The sequence below is a fragment of the Eptatretus burgeri genome, chromosome 8, assembly GCF_056783735.1.
Source record: "Eptatretus burgeri isolate ZD-2024b chromosome 8, Ebu_testis_v1, whole genome shotgun sequence".
NCBI lineage: Eukaryota > Metazoa > Chordata > Myxini > Myxiniformes > Myxinidae > Eptatretus > Eptatretus burgeri.
The window spans coordinates 53,912,092-53,928,679 of record NC_140968.1 but is presented as its reverse complement, the minus strand read 5'-3'; the positions used below and the strand labels follow the sequence as shown (position 1 = coordinate 53,928,679).

The 16,588-nt window shown below is 41.2% G+C and overlaps 1 protein-coding gene across 9 annotated transcripts in view; it reads left to right on the top strand.

Annotated features, from left to right (window-relative positions):
- The first annotated feature begins 683 nt into the window (after nt 1-683).
- The window catches only part of LOC147021762 (BUB3-interacting and GLEBS motif-containing protein ZNF207-like), a 42,117-nt gene continuing 26,212 nt past the window's right edge, over nt 684-16,588 (top strand). The window contains exons 1-5 of one of the 9 annotated variants that reach the window (XM_085892065.1): nt 684-821; nt 5,298-5,424; nt 6,958-7,096; nt 14,545-14,682; nt 16,075-16,170. In XM_085892065.1, the coding sequence (XP_085748191.1) occupies nt 781-821; nt 5,298-5,424; nt 6,958-7,096; nt 14,545-14,682; nt 16,075-16,170 (541 nt within the window). In that variant the 5' untranslated portion in view covers nt 684-780. Of the gene's footprint in view, nt 822-5,297; nt 5,425-6,647; nt 6,788-6,957; nt 7,097-14,541; nt 14,683-16,074; nt 16,171-16,588 lie in introns of all 9 variants that reach the window. The other 8 variants (XM_085892064.1, XM_085892068.1, XM_085892070.1 and 5 more) reach the window with 8 other exon arrangements.

Here is a 16,588-nt window from a genome sequence, read left to right as displayed (position 1 = left end):
AAAGTTATGGGTTGACAACCATTGTACAGGCTTCATGGGTCGAAGGGAAGTCATCCATTATATCTCCTGTGAACCGTGCTGCGTGTCCGTGCGTTCGTCTGTCTCCTGATGGATATGACAAATTGATGTGTGGAAAAGGCTATAAATTGGTAAATACATGAATTTTGTGTATAATATCTGTCCATTACTAAACTTGTCAGTACATTATTTGAATCATGTATACCAACTGATAATACTTCTGAAAACACAAGAAAATACCATAGTTTGTCAAACATTTCAGTTTTTCACCACTTATTTCATGTTTTAAACAACTGCAATAAAAAAATATGACATGTACAATTGAACAAACTTAAGAAATAAATTTATTGTCTTAATCTTGGAATGTCACGAAATGCACTCAACAGGTAATAGTCCTTTTATTTTGGTTCAGGTCAACAAACAACTAGAGGTGCTAGTTATAAATACACCTGTTATGTCGTGGACACCTGTGTTTGTTCAGGTCCATATTCATTAAACAATGGCACAACCCATTTACAGTAGAGGGTGTCCACCACCCCCCCCCCATGGGATGTGTGAGAATAAAACATCCCAAAAATCCCAAACATCCCAAACATTTAAAACAGAAAAAGAAATATCAAAATAACAATAACAAAACAACAACAACAACAACAACAACGGACGAGACCGGAAGTATCCGAATTGAAGCCGCTGATTGGCTCATGCCGACGGCCTACTTGGATAGTACTGTTCGCCAGATTGTGTGTGGGATTTGAATGTAAAATGGGAAGAAAGAAGAAAAAGCAGATGAAGCCCTGGTGCTGGTATCCTTTTGGGGCCCTTCAGCTCTGTGCAGCCATTTGCCGATCCCGTGTTTGACGCTCATGTCCGCGTTTGTCCGCCACTTTTTTAAGCCGTCACGTTTACCTCAGTGGGGGGTTTAGGCCTCATTGTCGGCCTCAATGGCACACGAGGCCGCGTTTTACGGACGTCGTGCCGGTTCGTGAAAATGCGAGCGATAGTTTCGTTTCATGAGCTTTCATTGATCTCGAAATTGGCGGCAAAAGTGACACTTTCTGCTTGTTCTTATTCGGCGGAGGCGTCATGTGACTTGGAGCTCCCTCGAGCCTCGATGTGACGATGCGAACGTGTTACGATGTGACGATGCGAACGTGTTACGATGTGACGATGCGAACGTGTTACGATGTGACGATGCGAACGTGTTACGATGTGACGATGTGAACGTGTTACGATGTGACGATGCGAACGTGTTACGATGTGACGATGTGAACGTGTGACGATCCGTATTTGTTTTCAACAGGAGACGAGCGGCACTTTCCGTATCAGTGTCCGTTGTTGTTTTGTGAAGAAATTCGATGCGTTCGACGTTTTGCTTCAACTATGCGGAAGGAAAGTTAACAGGTCATGGAGTCTTCTTCATGGGAGGAGCGGGTTCATCACTTCTATTGGTTCCTCCTCCTATTGGTTCCTAATCACTTCAATTGGTTCCTCATCCCTTCTATTGGTTCCTCCTCCTATTGGTTCCTCATCACTTCTATTGGTTCCTCCTCCTTTTATTGGTTCCTCCTCCTATTGGTTCCTCCTATTGGTTCCTCATCACTTCTATTGGTTCCTCATCACTTCTATTGGTTCCTCCTTCGATTGGTTCCTCATCCTTTTATTGGTTCCTCATCCTTCTATTGGTTGCTCCTCCTATTGGTTGCTCCTCCTATTGGTTCCTCCTTCTATTGGTTCCTCCTATTGGTTCCTCATCACTCCTATTGATTCCTCATCACTTCGTTTGGTTCCTCCTTCTATTGGTTTCCTCCTGCCTGTGCTGCAGAAATGTGTCACAAAAGGACGGCTATTTATTTACTTATTTATATGTATATGTACAGCATATCCATATACTGTGCTTCTATAGTATATATATATATATATTTATATATATTTATATATATATATATATATATATATATATATATATATATATATATATACATATATATATATATATATATATATATAGACACACACACACACACAAGTTGAAATAAATATATATATATATATTTCTTTTTATTTCGGCTAGCTCCCGTTAGGGGTCGCCACAGCGGATCAACCGTCTCCATTTCGCTAACCCGGGCCTCGACCGATCTGGTATGAAAATTCGTTTTGTTGTCCGCATAATGATTTGGCATAGGTTTTTATGCCGGATGCCCTTCCTGATGCAACCCTGGTTGCTTCTGACGACACAGGGATATGGTACACCTGTTCTAACCGGGGTATACACCGGGCCCAGTACAACTGGTACTCATTTCGCTGACCTCGGAAGGATGGCAGGCTGAGTCAACCCTCTGGTGTTTTCGACTTGGTGTGTATATATATATATATATATATATATATATATATATATATATATATATATATATATATATATATATATATATATATATATATATATATATATATATACACACCAAGGCAGCTAACCCTTACTCTAACACTAACCCAAACCAAAACCCTAACCCTAACCCTAACCATAACAGCTTGGCGTAGCGGAGGTAAACAGCGCCCGGGACAAAGTGGAAATTTGCGTCCCCCGAAGGCCTTAAACTTGAGTGGATTTGAATGGAAAATCCCATAAGGGATATCGATTTATCAATTTTTTTCGAATATCGGAAGTGTTATGGAAAAAATTTATAGCCAATGACCCAAGTTGGACCAAAAGCCATAATCGTACCGAAATTGAATGGAATCCGTTGGAGTTTGTGAAAATGCATCAAAACGAATTTTGAGGGGCCTCTTAAGGAAGACAATAATATCATTAGTATCTGTGCCAAATTTAAGCCTGGTGTTGGCGCAGTGGTTAGGGCAGCGGCTTGGGATCCAAAAGGTGTTGAGTTCAAGCCCCGTTGGGCCACTGAATTAATACACCAGGGAGTTGACTTAGCCTGTCATCCTTCCGAGGTCGGCGAAATGAGTACCAGTGTACTGGGCCGGTGTATACCCCGATTAAAATAGGTGTACCATATCCCTGCGTGTCGTAAGAGGCGACCAGGGTTGCGTCAGGAAGGGCATCCGGCATAAAACATGTGCCAAATCACTATGCGGATCATACAGATGATCCGCTGTGGCAACCCCTTACGGGAGCAGCCGAAAGAAGAAGACGAAGAGGAGGAAATGTGCCAAATTTTGTTTCATTTCATGCAGTCACAAAAATCTGATGGTGGAACAAAGAAAGGTGCGTGCCGAAATATTACTATATATATATATATACCGGTATCCGGCGTAAAAACCTATGCCAAATCATTATGCGGACAACGAAACGAATTTTCATACCAGATCGGTCGAGGCCTGGGTTAGCGAATATATATATATATATATATATATATATATATATATATATATATATATATATATATATATATATATATATATATATATATATATATTTACGAATTCCGGTCCGCCCGGCATGCGATCGGCCACGCAACTCGAATCGCGACCGCGTCGCCCACCGGAACGGACAATTCAGTCGTGACCCTCCTTGGAACTACCGCCAGGAGCTAGTCACGGGTGGGTCTTTCGACCCCACCACAATCGTGCCAATCGGCCACCCGCGCAGGATAGGGTTGTTCGCCAAACTCGACCTACCTCAGTACCTGTGCGGGTCGTTAACCGGGCGATCGTACCTCGCCGCTGGCCAGCCGAGGACACGAACCGCTTAAGCGGTCCGTTCCGTGCTTCAGTGATAACCGAGCGGTGTTATCGCCGGCCCCGACGGATGTGATTATTTACGGGGTGCTTACACCCCTCTCCCAATTCCTTCCGGGATGCAAGATGGAACTTTCAAACAAAGGAAAGGACGCAACGAAACGGGGAACAGTTCAACAAGCACATTTATTGCAAACTCAGACAAGGCACATATTTACAGCCATACAGAAAATCATGCACGTATAACAGTTAAAGCAATGAAAGCAAGAATTACTACCGAATAAAGTCTTTATTTCACATGCACATTTAGACAATTCTACTTTTTTGACGGTGCCACCACATACATTTACACAAAAGCAAAGGAAAAAGCCACCCTCAAATGCAAGGGTGGCAGACAGGTTCGTGGACCAAATGTGCGTGGAACCTGGATGAGCGGCCAGGTCCACGAGACCAAAGGGTCTTACCCGCGCCCTCGTGGCTCGATGGCGGGCAAGCTGCGATGTCAGCGTAGCTGTGCCTGGCTTCGTCGCCGGCGAGCTCTCTCCGGCGCTCCCCGTCTGCCTTTCCCGTCGGCTTCGAGCTCCGTCTCCCGACTCTGCCCCACCGACTCTGCCCCACCGACACTGCCGCACTGACAATGCACTCGACTTGACTGCCGACACTGCACTCGACTTGACTGCCGACACTGCACTCGACTTGACTGCCCCGCCGACACTGCTTGACTGCCCTGCCGACACTGCTTGACTGCCACTTGACTGCCGTGACCGACACACTCCACTGCCGCGAGCTGCATTGTGCTTGCGCTTATATAGGCCGAGGGAGGGGCGTATATGCAAATTTGTGGATCACAGCGGGTTTGTAGGCGGGGCTACACCACCTGATGCTCAGTCATTGGATGGATGAAAAGTGGGCGTGAATCATTCCTGATCCGCTTTTCGAGGCGAAAGGAACCCATTCACAACCCATGATACGACGTGTGGTAGAAAGGCGGAGGTGGTGGGAGTTTGCTGCGGTGGTTTGGGAAGGGTGTTGGTGGTGGCGATTTGGTTGCTGGCGGGCGTCGTTTGAGAATGGTGGTGAAGCGATGTTTGCGAGGTGGAGTTGTGGAGGTAAAGAGGCGAAGGTGGTGGTGGTTCGGTGTAGTTGTTTGGGGGTGTTGATGGTGGTGGCGATTCGGTTGTTGGGGGATGATTGGTCCAAAATAATGATGGAGAAAAGAAAAACGGCTATCTCAAAGGATAGCAGCCCGGTGAACACGGAAATACCCTCTAAACAACGGTGGGGAAATCTAACTACACGTATACTTGTCGTCATAACTGATCTAAGGTCCTTTCTGGTGTTGTACAAATTTCCACAGCCGTAACAATATATATATATATATATATATATATATATATATATATATATATATATATATATATATATATATATATATATATATATATATATATATATATATATATATATATATAATCACACAGTATGACAGAGTGATTGCTTTGAACTCTGTATTTTTAAGGATCTGCAATACTAATTCCAATTAATGATAATTGGGACTTTTCCTTCACCATTCATTCATTCAGGTATTGCAATAGAGAGTTTGATGATGAGAAGATACTTATTCAGCATCAAAAGGCAAAACATTTCAAATGTCATATTTGTCACAAGAAGCTCTACACTGGACCTGGCCTGGCTATACATTGCATGCAGGTAAGTGACTAACTCTTGTCATCTCTCCATTTTCAGTCACAGTAACTATAATTACTTGTGGTTGAACCTGTTGGTTGAAATTATTCATTGCAAAACTGAATTCTCCTCATCAGTCCTCCCATATAATGTGAAGTCGAACTGGAAACCTGGTATTGATCATGAAACCCTTGTAATTGAAGGCTTTGTACAGAGGAGACCTTGTAGGTCTGTCTATTTGTGGTGACTGTGGATGAAATCCAACAGATGGTTGCTCGAGGTATGTTAACAGCCATGGCGATCAGATTCTTGTTTCCTTTGGCCCTAAGCAGACTTCGATCACGTCCTTTTGATTTCATCTGTGGTTCTACCCGGCCGCCAATGCAAATCGACGCTCGCCTTCACCAGCAAGACTAGTTCTTCGTTACCGCTGTCAGTGAAGGTCGACCGAGGTTATGTTTTCAACCCTGTTTGGTCTGTGAGCAGAACATCTCAAAGAGCTATGGACGGGTTAGGATAAAACTTGGTGGACAGGTTGAGTGTGTGACAAGGACAAATTGATGAGATTTTGGTGAAGATCTGGATCTGGATGTTAGAATTTTAAAATTGATTCTTCACCATTGAAAGATAGGGCCAAAAACGATATGTAACATGATATCTCAAAAACTTGTGGACAAGTTTGACAAAATTTGGATCAGTTGGATAGGTGATTAGAACAAACCGATTCGACTTTGGTTCAGGTCCGGATGCAGATCCGGCCTATCGCTGGGATACAAAACAAACTGTTCAGCTTTGCAGGAGAGGGATGTGCTCTACCGAGTGTCATTCTAATTTGTGTTTGTGGCAGTTTACAAGTTTTCACACATAGAAGTAAGGAAGTGTAACTTTGTTCCCTCACCGTTTCTTCAAATCTAGATTATATACACGTCGGTGTCATTGTTGTAAGAGGAAGGCGTCCTCGGTAAAATTATCATAAGTAGAGCAATGTCTCTGCAAGATAACGTGTTGCATGTTCGCATTTCAGATTCTTGTTTTGCAGTCTTTTGTCAAGCCTTTACTTTTGTTTTTGTTCTTTAGTGTGCAGCACAGGGCTGTGCGGTAGCCTCACTGTCTGAGAGGGGCATGGCTGTGCCGCCGATGCAACATCCTCTGTGGGTTAGAACAGGAATTTATCATTTGTTCAGGGTGCCGGCGATAGCTCGCCGACTCTTCGTGAAGGAGCACCGTCTGGGATCTTTAACGTCCAGCAACTATTGCAGGCAGACGAGACGCCTAGTTTAAGGCCCATCCGAGGGATCGCACATGCATTGGTGAATCTTCGTGCCTGTGAAACACCGGGATGATATTAGTTGGATTGAGATTCAAACCCAGGTTAGATGGCTCAGAGGTAACTGTGATTCACTTTTGTGTTCTATCCTACAGACATCAATTATCCTTGTGTTTTTTAAAGTTTTTTTTTTTTTTTTTTTTTAGGAACTTGATGCCTGTGGTGGTATTGTGAGTGTATCTTCATTTTAAAGTGTCTTGTGATTGAGCAAGCAAATATATATTTTGCAGGTTCACAAGGAAACGATCGACGGCATGCCAAATTCTATACCCGGTCGTACGGACGTGGAGCTGGAGATCTACGGGATGGAAGGCATTCCGGAAAAGGATCTGGAGGAGAGAAAGCTCATGATGGAGCAGAAGATGCAGGGTCAGACATTTGATTGGATTTGTTTTGTCATTTAAAGTGCTTTAATTCAATGATAGCTTCTCATTTTGAAGCAAAAATGGCAGTAGGCTATAAATGTTTGTCTGAATATATATTTTTTGTGGACAGAATCTAGGCTTATGGAAGAGTTAAAGGAAAGGGCAGCAGGTTTGCAGACTGACAGATTAAAATGGAATGGGGAGACCAAGGGGAATGGTGTTCTGCCTAAAAAATGGTTGTGAAAGACTGAACGAAATGATCTCTAGGGAAATGAACCTTCTGCTGAAGGTTCTTCAAAAAGGTGGAATAAGAAGGTAATGGTAAAGTTAGGGGGGTAGAGTTGAGGGTTATGGATAAAAAGGGAATCTTTGGGGATGGATGAGGTGAATTGATTAATAACTTTTCAACTTTTGTGGGAGAGAGGTCCATGAGCTGCAGAGCAAGCTTTTCGGGGGGAAAGGTTGATTATGGGAAGCGAGTGATTGGGAACCTCGGGTCTTTTCAATAAAGACCCCACTATTGCTGCAACTTCTTCAACAGCCCTGATTAATCCCAGCTTCTTATGGGATCGGCAGTGGGGGAAGTTTCACCCAAGTGTTTGAAGAACTTGTTGGCCAGACCTGACGTTGGAATGGGGCTGACTTGGGGATGAATTTGGCCAGGGTACTAGTGATAACTTGTGTACTCTTCATGAAAGACACCGAGTAATCTCTAACATCCACCAACTAATGCTGGTCTCCAGCTTGATGTTCATCTAAGTCAGGTTCCTTGTGTCCATAATTTGACGTTCGTTGGAATTTTTTTGGAGAGAAGCTAACCCCAACATCTTTGGAAAGGTTAAGCAATACCAAAACAGAAAATCCATGTTTCACATATTTTCAATGCATTTCATGTGGTCAAAATGTGGTCAAAAAGGTCGTTTTGGGGTAAAAACCCGTTTTTTTTTTTTTTTATTTCAGCTCTGAAAATTCAAAATTAATCGCAAGCAAGCAACTGATGATGCATAATTGTTTACTAGAGGACAGTTCTTAATATAGAATACATATATCTGTATTTTGAGCAATGGTTGCCATGGAAACGGCTATCGTTTTGTCAAATTACCGTTTATTTAATGTATTGCTTTCAAATCTTGAAACAAGTAACGCATGAATATGGTGATCAGTGAAATGTACTTTATGTCAAATATGAGTTTGTAGCCAATTGGCATCACTGTCTCTAATGTCACTCATCATTGCCATCGTCATCATCACTATTGTGGTCATGCCGTTCAATGTTTGAGTCCTCGTCATTCTCACACGAAGTGCTGCACATGCAAAGATCAGTGCATGTTAAGTTCTTGGCCCTGCAGGAACATCTCTGTGATGAACATTCTGTCTTGCACTGGCACCTTATTATCTCGATAATTGCCTTTGGTGCAGGGAGAATGTCTGTTGTTGTCGGGTTGAGTTGACCACTCGTGTCCTTGTGGAAGCCATTCTTTAATTGATCAAGAAATGTTTGCTGAGAAATTGCTGCTTGACCCCAAACGTATGCCTGGATATGTACCCGCATGATGTGCATTTTCTACTGAACGTAGGTACATGATGTTCTAAGGCATCTTTACCACCTAGAAGGTTAACATAAGTTGTCTCGATGTCCTCCATACGGAGTTGAGTTTGCTGCTTGGTTAGGACATCTACCAAGTTGATCAGTTCAACTAAACTCACAACTTGTGTCATTGATGCTTTATCCTTCTCTCCTTTGGTGTCGTGATCTCGCAAGACATGGAAGACATGTTTCGTCCAGCAAGACCTGTGGTACATAACGTCAATTGCATGTGCATCACTTGGCGCTATAGCAGTGTTCAACCCTGTTCAAAAACAGGGTTCTAAGCAACATCAACAGCTTCTCTCAGCGATTTTCCCGCAGTCACTCCGTACAAGGTAAATAGGTTGACCATCAGTCCTCTGGCAAAAGAAGCACAGAGCCTTGTCATAGGGGTCTGTGGATGACCGAGTGAATGGTGTGGAGGAGCTTGACGACTCCAGACATACTTCGGGCATTTTTCTCTTTCGACCTGGCCCTTTGGCGATATGCGACCCTGATGATAGTGCCTGATCATAACGAACCCTGGCACAACGAATTTGGTCCTTGTTAGTTGCGTTGGAATAGCATGTTCGCTGCCTGACAGCCTTCTCCTTTTGCAACAGTTCTGCTGACATCCCCTCAAGTCGATTATGAATCTGTACATAATCACCATCCTGTAAAATGGCTCGCTCATGTATTGTCTCTATCAAACGGCAGAATGACTCGACTTTTCGTTGCAACATCAAGTACCCTTTCAGGGAAGAATTATCTTGGCACAGGACACATTTTGGCCAGTTCGTTGATCCTTTCGTCTGGCATGAATCCTTGCCACTCAGTGGTACTTCATCCATCATGTTGTTGGTCCTGCAAATATAAAAATGAATCGTCAGCTCATGAATGTCAAATCTATCATACGCGATACAGCTTATAAAACTTAGGCTGTGCCTATGTCTAGGGTCATATCAAGGGCACAAATAGCATTCATCACCATAAAAAGCAAACTGATGAGAAAAACAACATCCTTATTTTCTTTGACTAATTTATTGACCTAAACTTATGTGATTTAAATGGAAGATGCGGGTAAATGTCGCAATGATCGAACTTTATTAGAATCCAAAATAAAAACCGCTACTAAGACGTAAAATTATCTGAATAAAATAAAAGCAGAGATGAGTGGGAAATCAACAATACGCGCTAACTACATGCCAATAAACTAAATAGAAACTCCAAATAGACTCCCTCTGTAATTCCAATCCCTGGGCACAAAGCTAACCTTATCCTCTCCTATTATACAGCAGTTAATCTAATGGAACAAAATACGTCAGTGACTGATTACATTGATGGTGACTTTCTTTCCGGATAAATGAAAGCACGAACCAGCACATAAGGACATATTTAAAGATCAACTCGAAGTAATAGAAAAAGGATAAACACATAGCTATAACATGACTGCTCGACTTCCAACTCCTAGCCTAACAGGAAACGCAATTAAAACCTCCAACCCCATGGCCATTCAAACCATAATCCTACCCCATACAGAACAACATAAAATGACAAAAAGGTACATACGCCTCAAAGGCGATCACAACTTACCGAAAAAAGGAAGAAAGGTGTTGAAAACCGAATATTATGAAACGAAGCTCCGAAGTAAACTGTCATGAATAAACGAAGCGAATTGAAAATGACGTCATAGTGCTGCACGTGCTTGGACGCGCGCCGCGCCACATCACGATGTCATGCCACGCCCAGCAACCGTAACCTGAGGCGATGGCATGGCGTCGCGACGTGGCGTCACCTATGTTCCCCACAAGATCATACTTGCAATACATCAAACTACAAAAACTTAAAATCAAACGTTTTACTACTGAAGGTGCCAAAACCTTCTGATCTTGAACAACAGACACACCAATGTTTCATTGCACAGATGACCATTTCCATGGCAACCAACTATTCCAATACTTGAAAATCATAATACTTATGTGTAAGCTAGTCATGGTCACTATATTTAACAATTATTTAGGCCATCCGATGGAAAATATAATTTTTTTTAAAAAATATAAAAAAATGGCAATTCCACTCCAAAAATGCTGTTTCCATGGCAACCGACAGTCAAAATGCAACTTTTTATTATCTTATAAAATCCATTGTTAGCCATTTAACAGTAATCCATCATCAGTTGGTTATTTTGTATTGTTTCAGATTTTTTTTATTTAAAACTGGGATTAAAAAAAAGCGTTTTTCACCCCAAAACGACCTTTCCAAAAGTTGAAAAAATGTGAAACATCATTTTTTTATTTAAATAGATTTTAAACTTCTCCAAAATCTTTAGGTTTGCTACTCTCCAAAAAATTCCAATGAAATTCCACAAGGAACCTGACTATTTAAAGGCTCATAATATTTTTTAAAATAATGATACACAAGATTTCGGTTTTTATGTTGATTAAGAAGGGCAAAAACAAAATTTGAAGGAATGCAAATGCAGCAAGAGTGGGAGAGATGGACAGAGAGAAGGGAACAAGTGAGATGGGAGTTTGAAAAGCAGATGTAGATGAGAAGGTGAGAATATTCCAAACTTTTCTAATTAACAAATACATCCCAATTATACAGAGAAGCACATTAGTACCCAATTATATAGGGAGTACACTAGTATCCAATTATACGGAGAAGCATTACATAAGGAATGAAGAACGGATGAGGGACAATACATTAGGAATGAAGAATGAGAGAAAGGGCGAAATCGATATAATAGCACGTTATCTCAAAAGGTTGTGGACGGATTTGGATGAAATTTTGTGGATAGGTTCGGTGTGTGACCAGGAAGAATTGACTCCATTTTGGTGAAGATCCTGATCCAGATCCGACTACTATAATTTTTAAAGTGATTCTTCACCATTGAGAGATCGGGCTAAAAACTATATATAGCACAATATCTCAAAAAGTTGTGCACAGATTCGGATGAAACTTGGTGGACAGGTTGGGTGTGTGGCAAGGACGAATTGATTCGATTTTGGTGACTATCCGAATCCGGATCTGGATACGAGAATTATTTAATTTTTAAAGTGATTCTTCACCATTGAGAGATTGGGCCAAAAACGATATAGTACTGTTTTGCATGATATTTCAAAAATGTATCGGGCCCGATATGTTCTCGTGGATCAGGCATTGCGTGGCAAAGGTATGCGCTCTACTGAGTGCCCTTCTAGTTCTTAATTTGTTGGGGTTGAGAGGTATTAGGAGAGTATAGAAGGGGTTCAGAGCATGGAGATAGAGGAAGGATCCACATAACATTGGACACTTAACGATTAACAGCAAAAATATACGGAAATCTAAGACTGATACAACAGTTAACACAAAGCTCGTCAACAAGGTTTAAATAAGTTTTCAGGGCAGAGTGATGGATGAAAGCTCGACTTTAATGTGGCCTACCAGGAAAATGCACATAAGTTGTAAACTGGAAGTAAAGTATAACGTATGGGGCATTTGAGGATGGCAATCAACACAACTCTGGGAAGTAGAAACAAACAAACAAAGAAAAAAAAAAACCAAGTTGCAATGGGACATTTGACGTATTTTAGACAGCAGACTAAGCTTTGGAAGAGCCGAGCATGATTTATCTCTATGGGAAGAACAATAAACGGAAGCCTTTTAAGGTTATCAATCGGCTATTGGTGTGATCGTAAAAGACTTTCGATGTGTTCATTTTAAAGGTGATCTATCAGCTATTTCACATGCATTTAAAGCTTTATTAGTCAAATAATGTGATCTGCCCAGAAATGGTTGTTAGCATCCTCATGCGGCCATTTTTTTTTCTATCTGTTCATTACCATACTGATCATACCATCTCACAACCCTATCTTTGTGTGCTGCTTGATTAGAACTTGATGTTTATTTTTGGCTGTTTCATTGAGGATTTGTTGCTGGGTCGACGGCGACACAAATTGCGTGAATGATCATTTCATTCGTTCCTCGGTTAGTGCAGCCGAAAAAACAAACAAACAAACAATCAAGAAGGCGGAGGCGATTACATTTTTGAGAAAAAGGAAAATATCTTGTCTCGGGTTTTCATGTTTACAAGGAATTGATTATAAGTGTTGTCTTGCAATGAAATGTAGGCAGAATCGGGTACAGGTTTTAGATGTGTTGTGTCGTCATTTGTTGGTGTTTTTTCTGATTATCATGACAACCGAAAACCGTTTTTCGGTTTGCTGTGATTTCGGGCTTGCCGATTGAACACTGAATGTTGTGTGGAGCTGTGTGATTGGGCTAAGATGTCGTTGCTATGTGAGACCAAACTCATTTTGTATGCGACAGCGTTTGACGGCCATCATGTTGGGAAAATCGGGGCAGAACATTTCTTTTAAAACATCGAAATGGCCTTGTAGTAAACATTTTTCCGTTGATTGTGATGATCATTATACAGATTTACAAAACTGCAGTTGACTGCGAGCATGATTTGTAAGATGATGATTCATTATTATTCTATCCATCAATAATTTTCATACATTTATTGTTTGAGTCAGCATTGCGTGTAATGTTCAGGAATCAAAAAGTATCAAAGATTTATTGTTCAGTTTTCACTGAAAGAATAGATCACAAGAAGAACAGTAATTAAACCTTTCTCTTTCCTTTTTAAAATTTTTTTTTTAGGTGACAAAATTTTGAATTTGTGCAGTGGAAGTTCCTTTTAAAAGTATAGTGCAAATGTTGTATCCAGAAAGAAAAAGGTAAATTTCAGTCTGTTAATAAGGGAAATGCTCCACCACATCCATATTTGACTAACATTAGTGTTAATCCTCCATGAAATACCTTCATGAAGTATTTTGTTACAACGCGTGTGGTGTGGATGGCCTTGAGACTTCATTCGCGCTAATGTCACATTAGTACGCTGTGATGACATCATGCTTATCCATTTTAGATTGTTTTAATGCACAAATATGTTGTTTAAAAAACAAAAAAACCAATTAGAATTGCACAATGTGTGGAACACCATCAGGTGGGAAAAAAGAAAAAAAGAAACCTTTGTTGTCTTTGGATTTTATTAACCTCCGCCATCGAAGATGGATCGAGGTTACTGTTTTCACCCCTTTCTGTTTGTTTGTTTGTTTGTTTGTGAACAGTATTACGGAAAAACTCCTCGACGGATTTCGACGAAACTTGGTGGGGGAGTTAGGTCTGGTCCAAGGATTTTGCCATTATATTTTGGACTTGGTCCAAAATCCAATATGGCCGCTATTGCGGCCAATTTGAAAAAATATTTGATTTTTTTTCTTTTTTTTGCATTTCTACATGTTTAAAGTGATTTCCAAACCCCCCCCCCCCAAAAAAAAAATTGTTAAAGAAAAAAAATTTTTGCAACTTTTTTTTCAACAAAATTTCGATTTCTTTTTTTTTGCATTTCTACATGTTTTAAGTGATTTCCAACAAAAAAACATGCCAAAATTATAATTGCGGCTGATTTTGGAACTTCAGGTGGATATACCCACGTAAAATCAATTTCTGTCTCAAGGAATCTAGTTATGACTAATGAATTGAGTATGTAAAAGTTAAAAGTAAAAGGGAAAGTTGCAAACTATAACTCTGTGAGCACTGTTGACGTCAAATTGAATGAATAGGATATCAGGTTCACTTGAGTGACCTCGCAGTATTGGCGAAGGAGGTTTTGCACTCTACAGAGTGCTCCCCCTCTAGTTTTGATTGTTTCTCTTGTCAATATCGAACAATGCTGTTTCTGCCATGGTTCTTTAAGAATCTGCCCCCATTGATGGATTTTGTTGCAGGTTCCTGTGCAAACCTTTATCTCAAACTGCAAGGCTGATGCCAATGTCTTAAAAAATAAGTTGAATGCCTAACATTATTGTCTTCCATGACGTTCTGCACTGGAGAAGCAAAGAAGGGCTCGAAGACATTAAGTCAAGACAACAGTGAGGAAAGTGAAGACGATGAGGCAGGCGATTCTGTACCGAGTGATCCTCAATCCTCTGCTCGAGCAGTGCCAGTTCCGGCACCCATGCCCGCGATGCCCGGTTAGTAAATATATTACCCCCACCCTCTCCCACCTTGCTGCCACCCCTCACCCCTCCCCAATCTCAGTTTTTACTCATACAGTTGTAAACAAACCTCAGAGCTTACTGGATTTCACCTGTATTGGAGAGAGAGAGAGAGAGAGAGAGAGAGACTGCAGAACAGCCAAAAGTAACGTCAAAAATGGTTGCATTTGGTGTTATCTCGTGAGTCACTGCCTGGTCAAGAAATTTCTTTGCATAAGGCTCTTCAATGTATAATGATCTAAAAAAGAAAAGGCAGCCATAGTTTGTTATGTAATACTTGTGCAGGCAAAATATTTGCACATTTGTAGCCAACTATGGTGGTTCTGTGGTCCATTTGATCCAGATGTGCTGTCCAGCTGTCCCGGGCGCAGAGGCATCCACTTGTTTTTTCCAGTACAATAAATCGGATCTACTTATTAAAAGGTTTCTGACAATCGAGTGAGTGAAGAATGCGAGAGAACACCTGCATTTAATGCACCATCAAGTTAGCACTGCTCTTTGAAATGTACTCCTCACAAAAAAATTAAGCAACACCTTTTAAACTCCTGAATGAAAGTATGGATTGACAGTTCAGGAATTGTTGATTGATGGTTGTATCAACCCTGGCTATTGAGGACAAACGCAATCGGGGAAAATTATAAAGGCAACACTTGATATTGCAATTATCCTCATCTTAACTGAGCGATCCTGGAAATTCACGTGTAAATTGTGATTCCCATAGAATTTCTGCACCTTTGCAAGCAACTCGTGTCAATACCTTCTATAATTTGTCATTCGTGTGGTTTGTCTGTTTACGATCGCCACAGTGTTGTTTAACATCAATTGAGTTTGCTCACACCATAAGGGTGGTTTGACTAGGCAGAGAAAGAGCTGTCTTTGCTTCCTGGTACAATGTTCGTCAGTTATTTCAAGTGCAATGAAAAGGTACTATCAAACTGAATAGTTCACAGAAAGAAAAAAAACCTCATTCGGATCGATCTCGGTCCTCGATTCGGATTCGGTCCTCATCGGACCTCCTCTTGAGGATCGTTATCTTGTCACCCTTGCTAGAATGAGCCACTTTACAACAGCACAATCTCTCCAGAATGACCTGCATAGAGCAATCAATCATTACATTTTGGTCCAGAACATTCAGGACAGGCTTACTGCCAGTGGTGTGAGGTCCTGAAGACCTTTGCTCCCTAACCCTTTAACACAGCACCATAGACGGCAGCACATCGAGCGGACGACACATGTGGGATGAGCCATTGGCGCCGTGTTCTTGTCGTTGAGGCTTCAATGATTGACATGCTGGTCTGTAGACAAGGTGGTGAGCGATTTTTCTAATTATGCCATCAGGCAGCATAATCTGGTCTCTTGATCTGACAGGAAGTGGCTCTGGTCGAAGATCGGCGCAACATCCCCCAGCGAGCACCGGATCATCTGATTCGGTTGATGACAAGACGTTTACAAGCTTGTATTGGGGTAAATGGTGGTCACATGTTATCAAAGCTATTTCTGCCAATGTAAACTTATCTGTGATCTTTTGTAGACCGGCCCAGCTGTCAATTTGCATGCTCATTTCAGACAGCCGTCGTGCTTTACTTAACTTTGGCATCCACTGACATGTTTGTTTATGGATTGGAAAGATCAATGTGGTGGTCCTTTTTAACCAGAATATGAACATGGTTAAATATACCGTAAAAGCAGTACAAGCTTCAACTCTTGTTGCATAATTTTTTTGTGAGGAGTGTATGTAAATACAGAATTAGGATTGCTGATGAGTTTTTCTTCCATTGATTGGAGTTTGTTGTTAAACATAAATGTACGTATTGTATGTATCATGTAAATGAGTGTGAAATCATTTTTATTTTTATAATCCAAGAAGGTTGGCAGTCGTGGA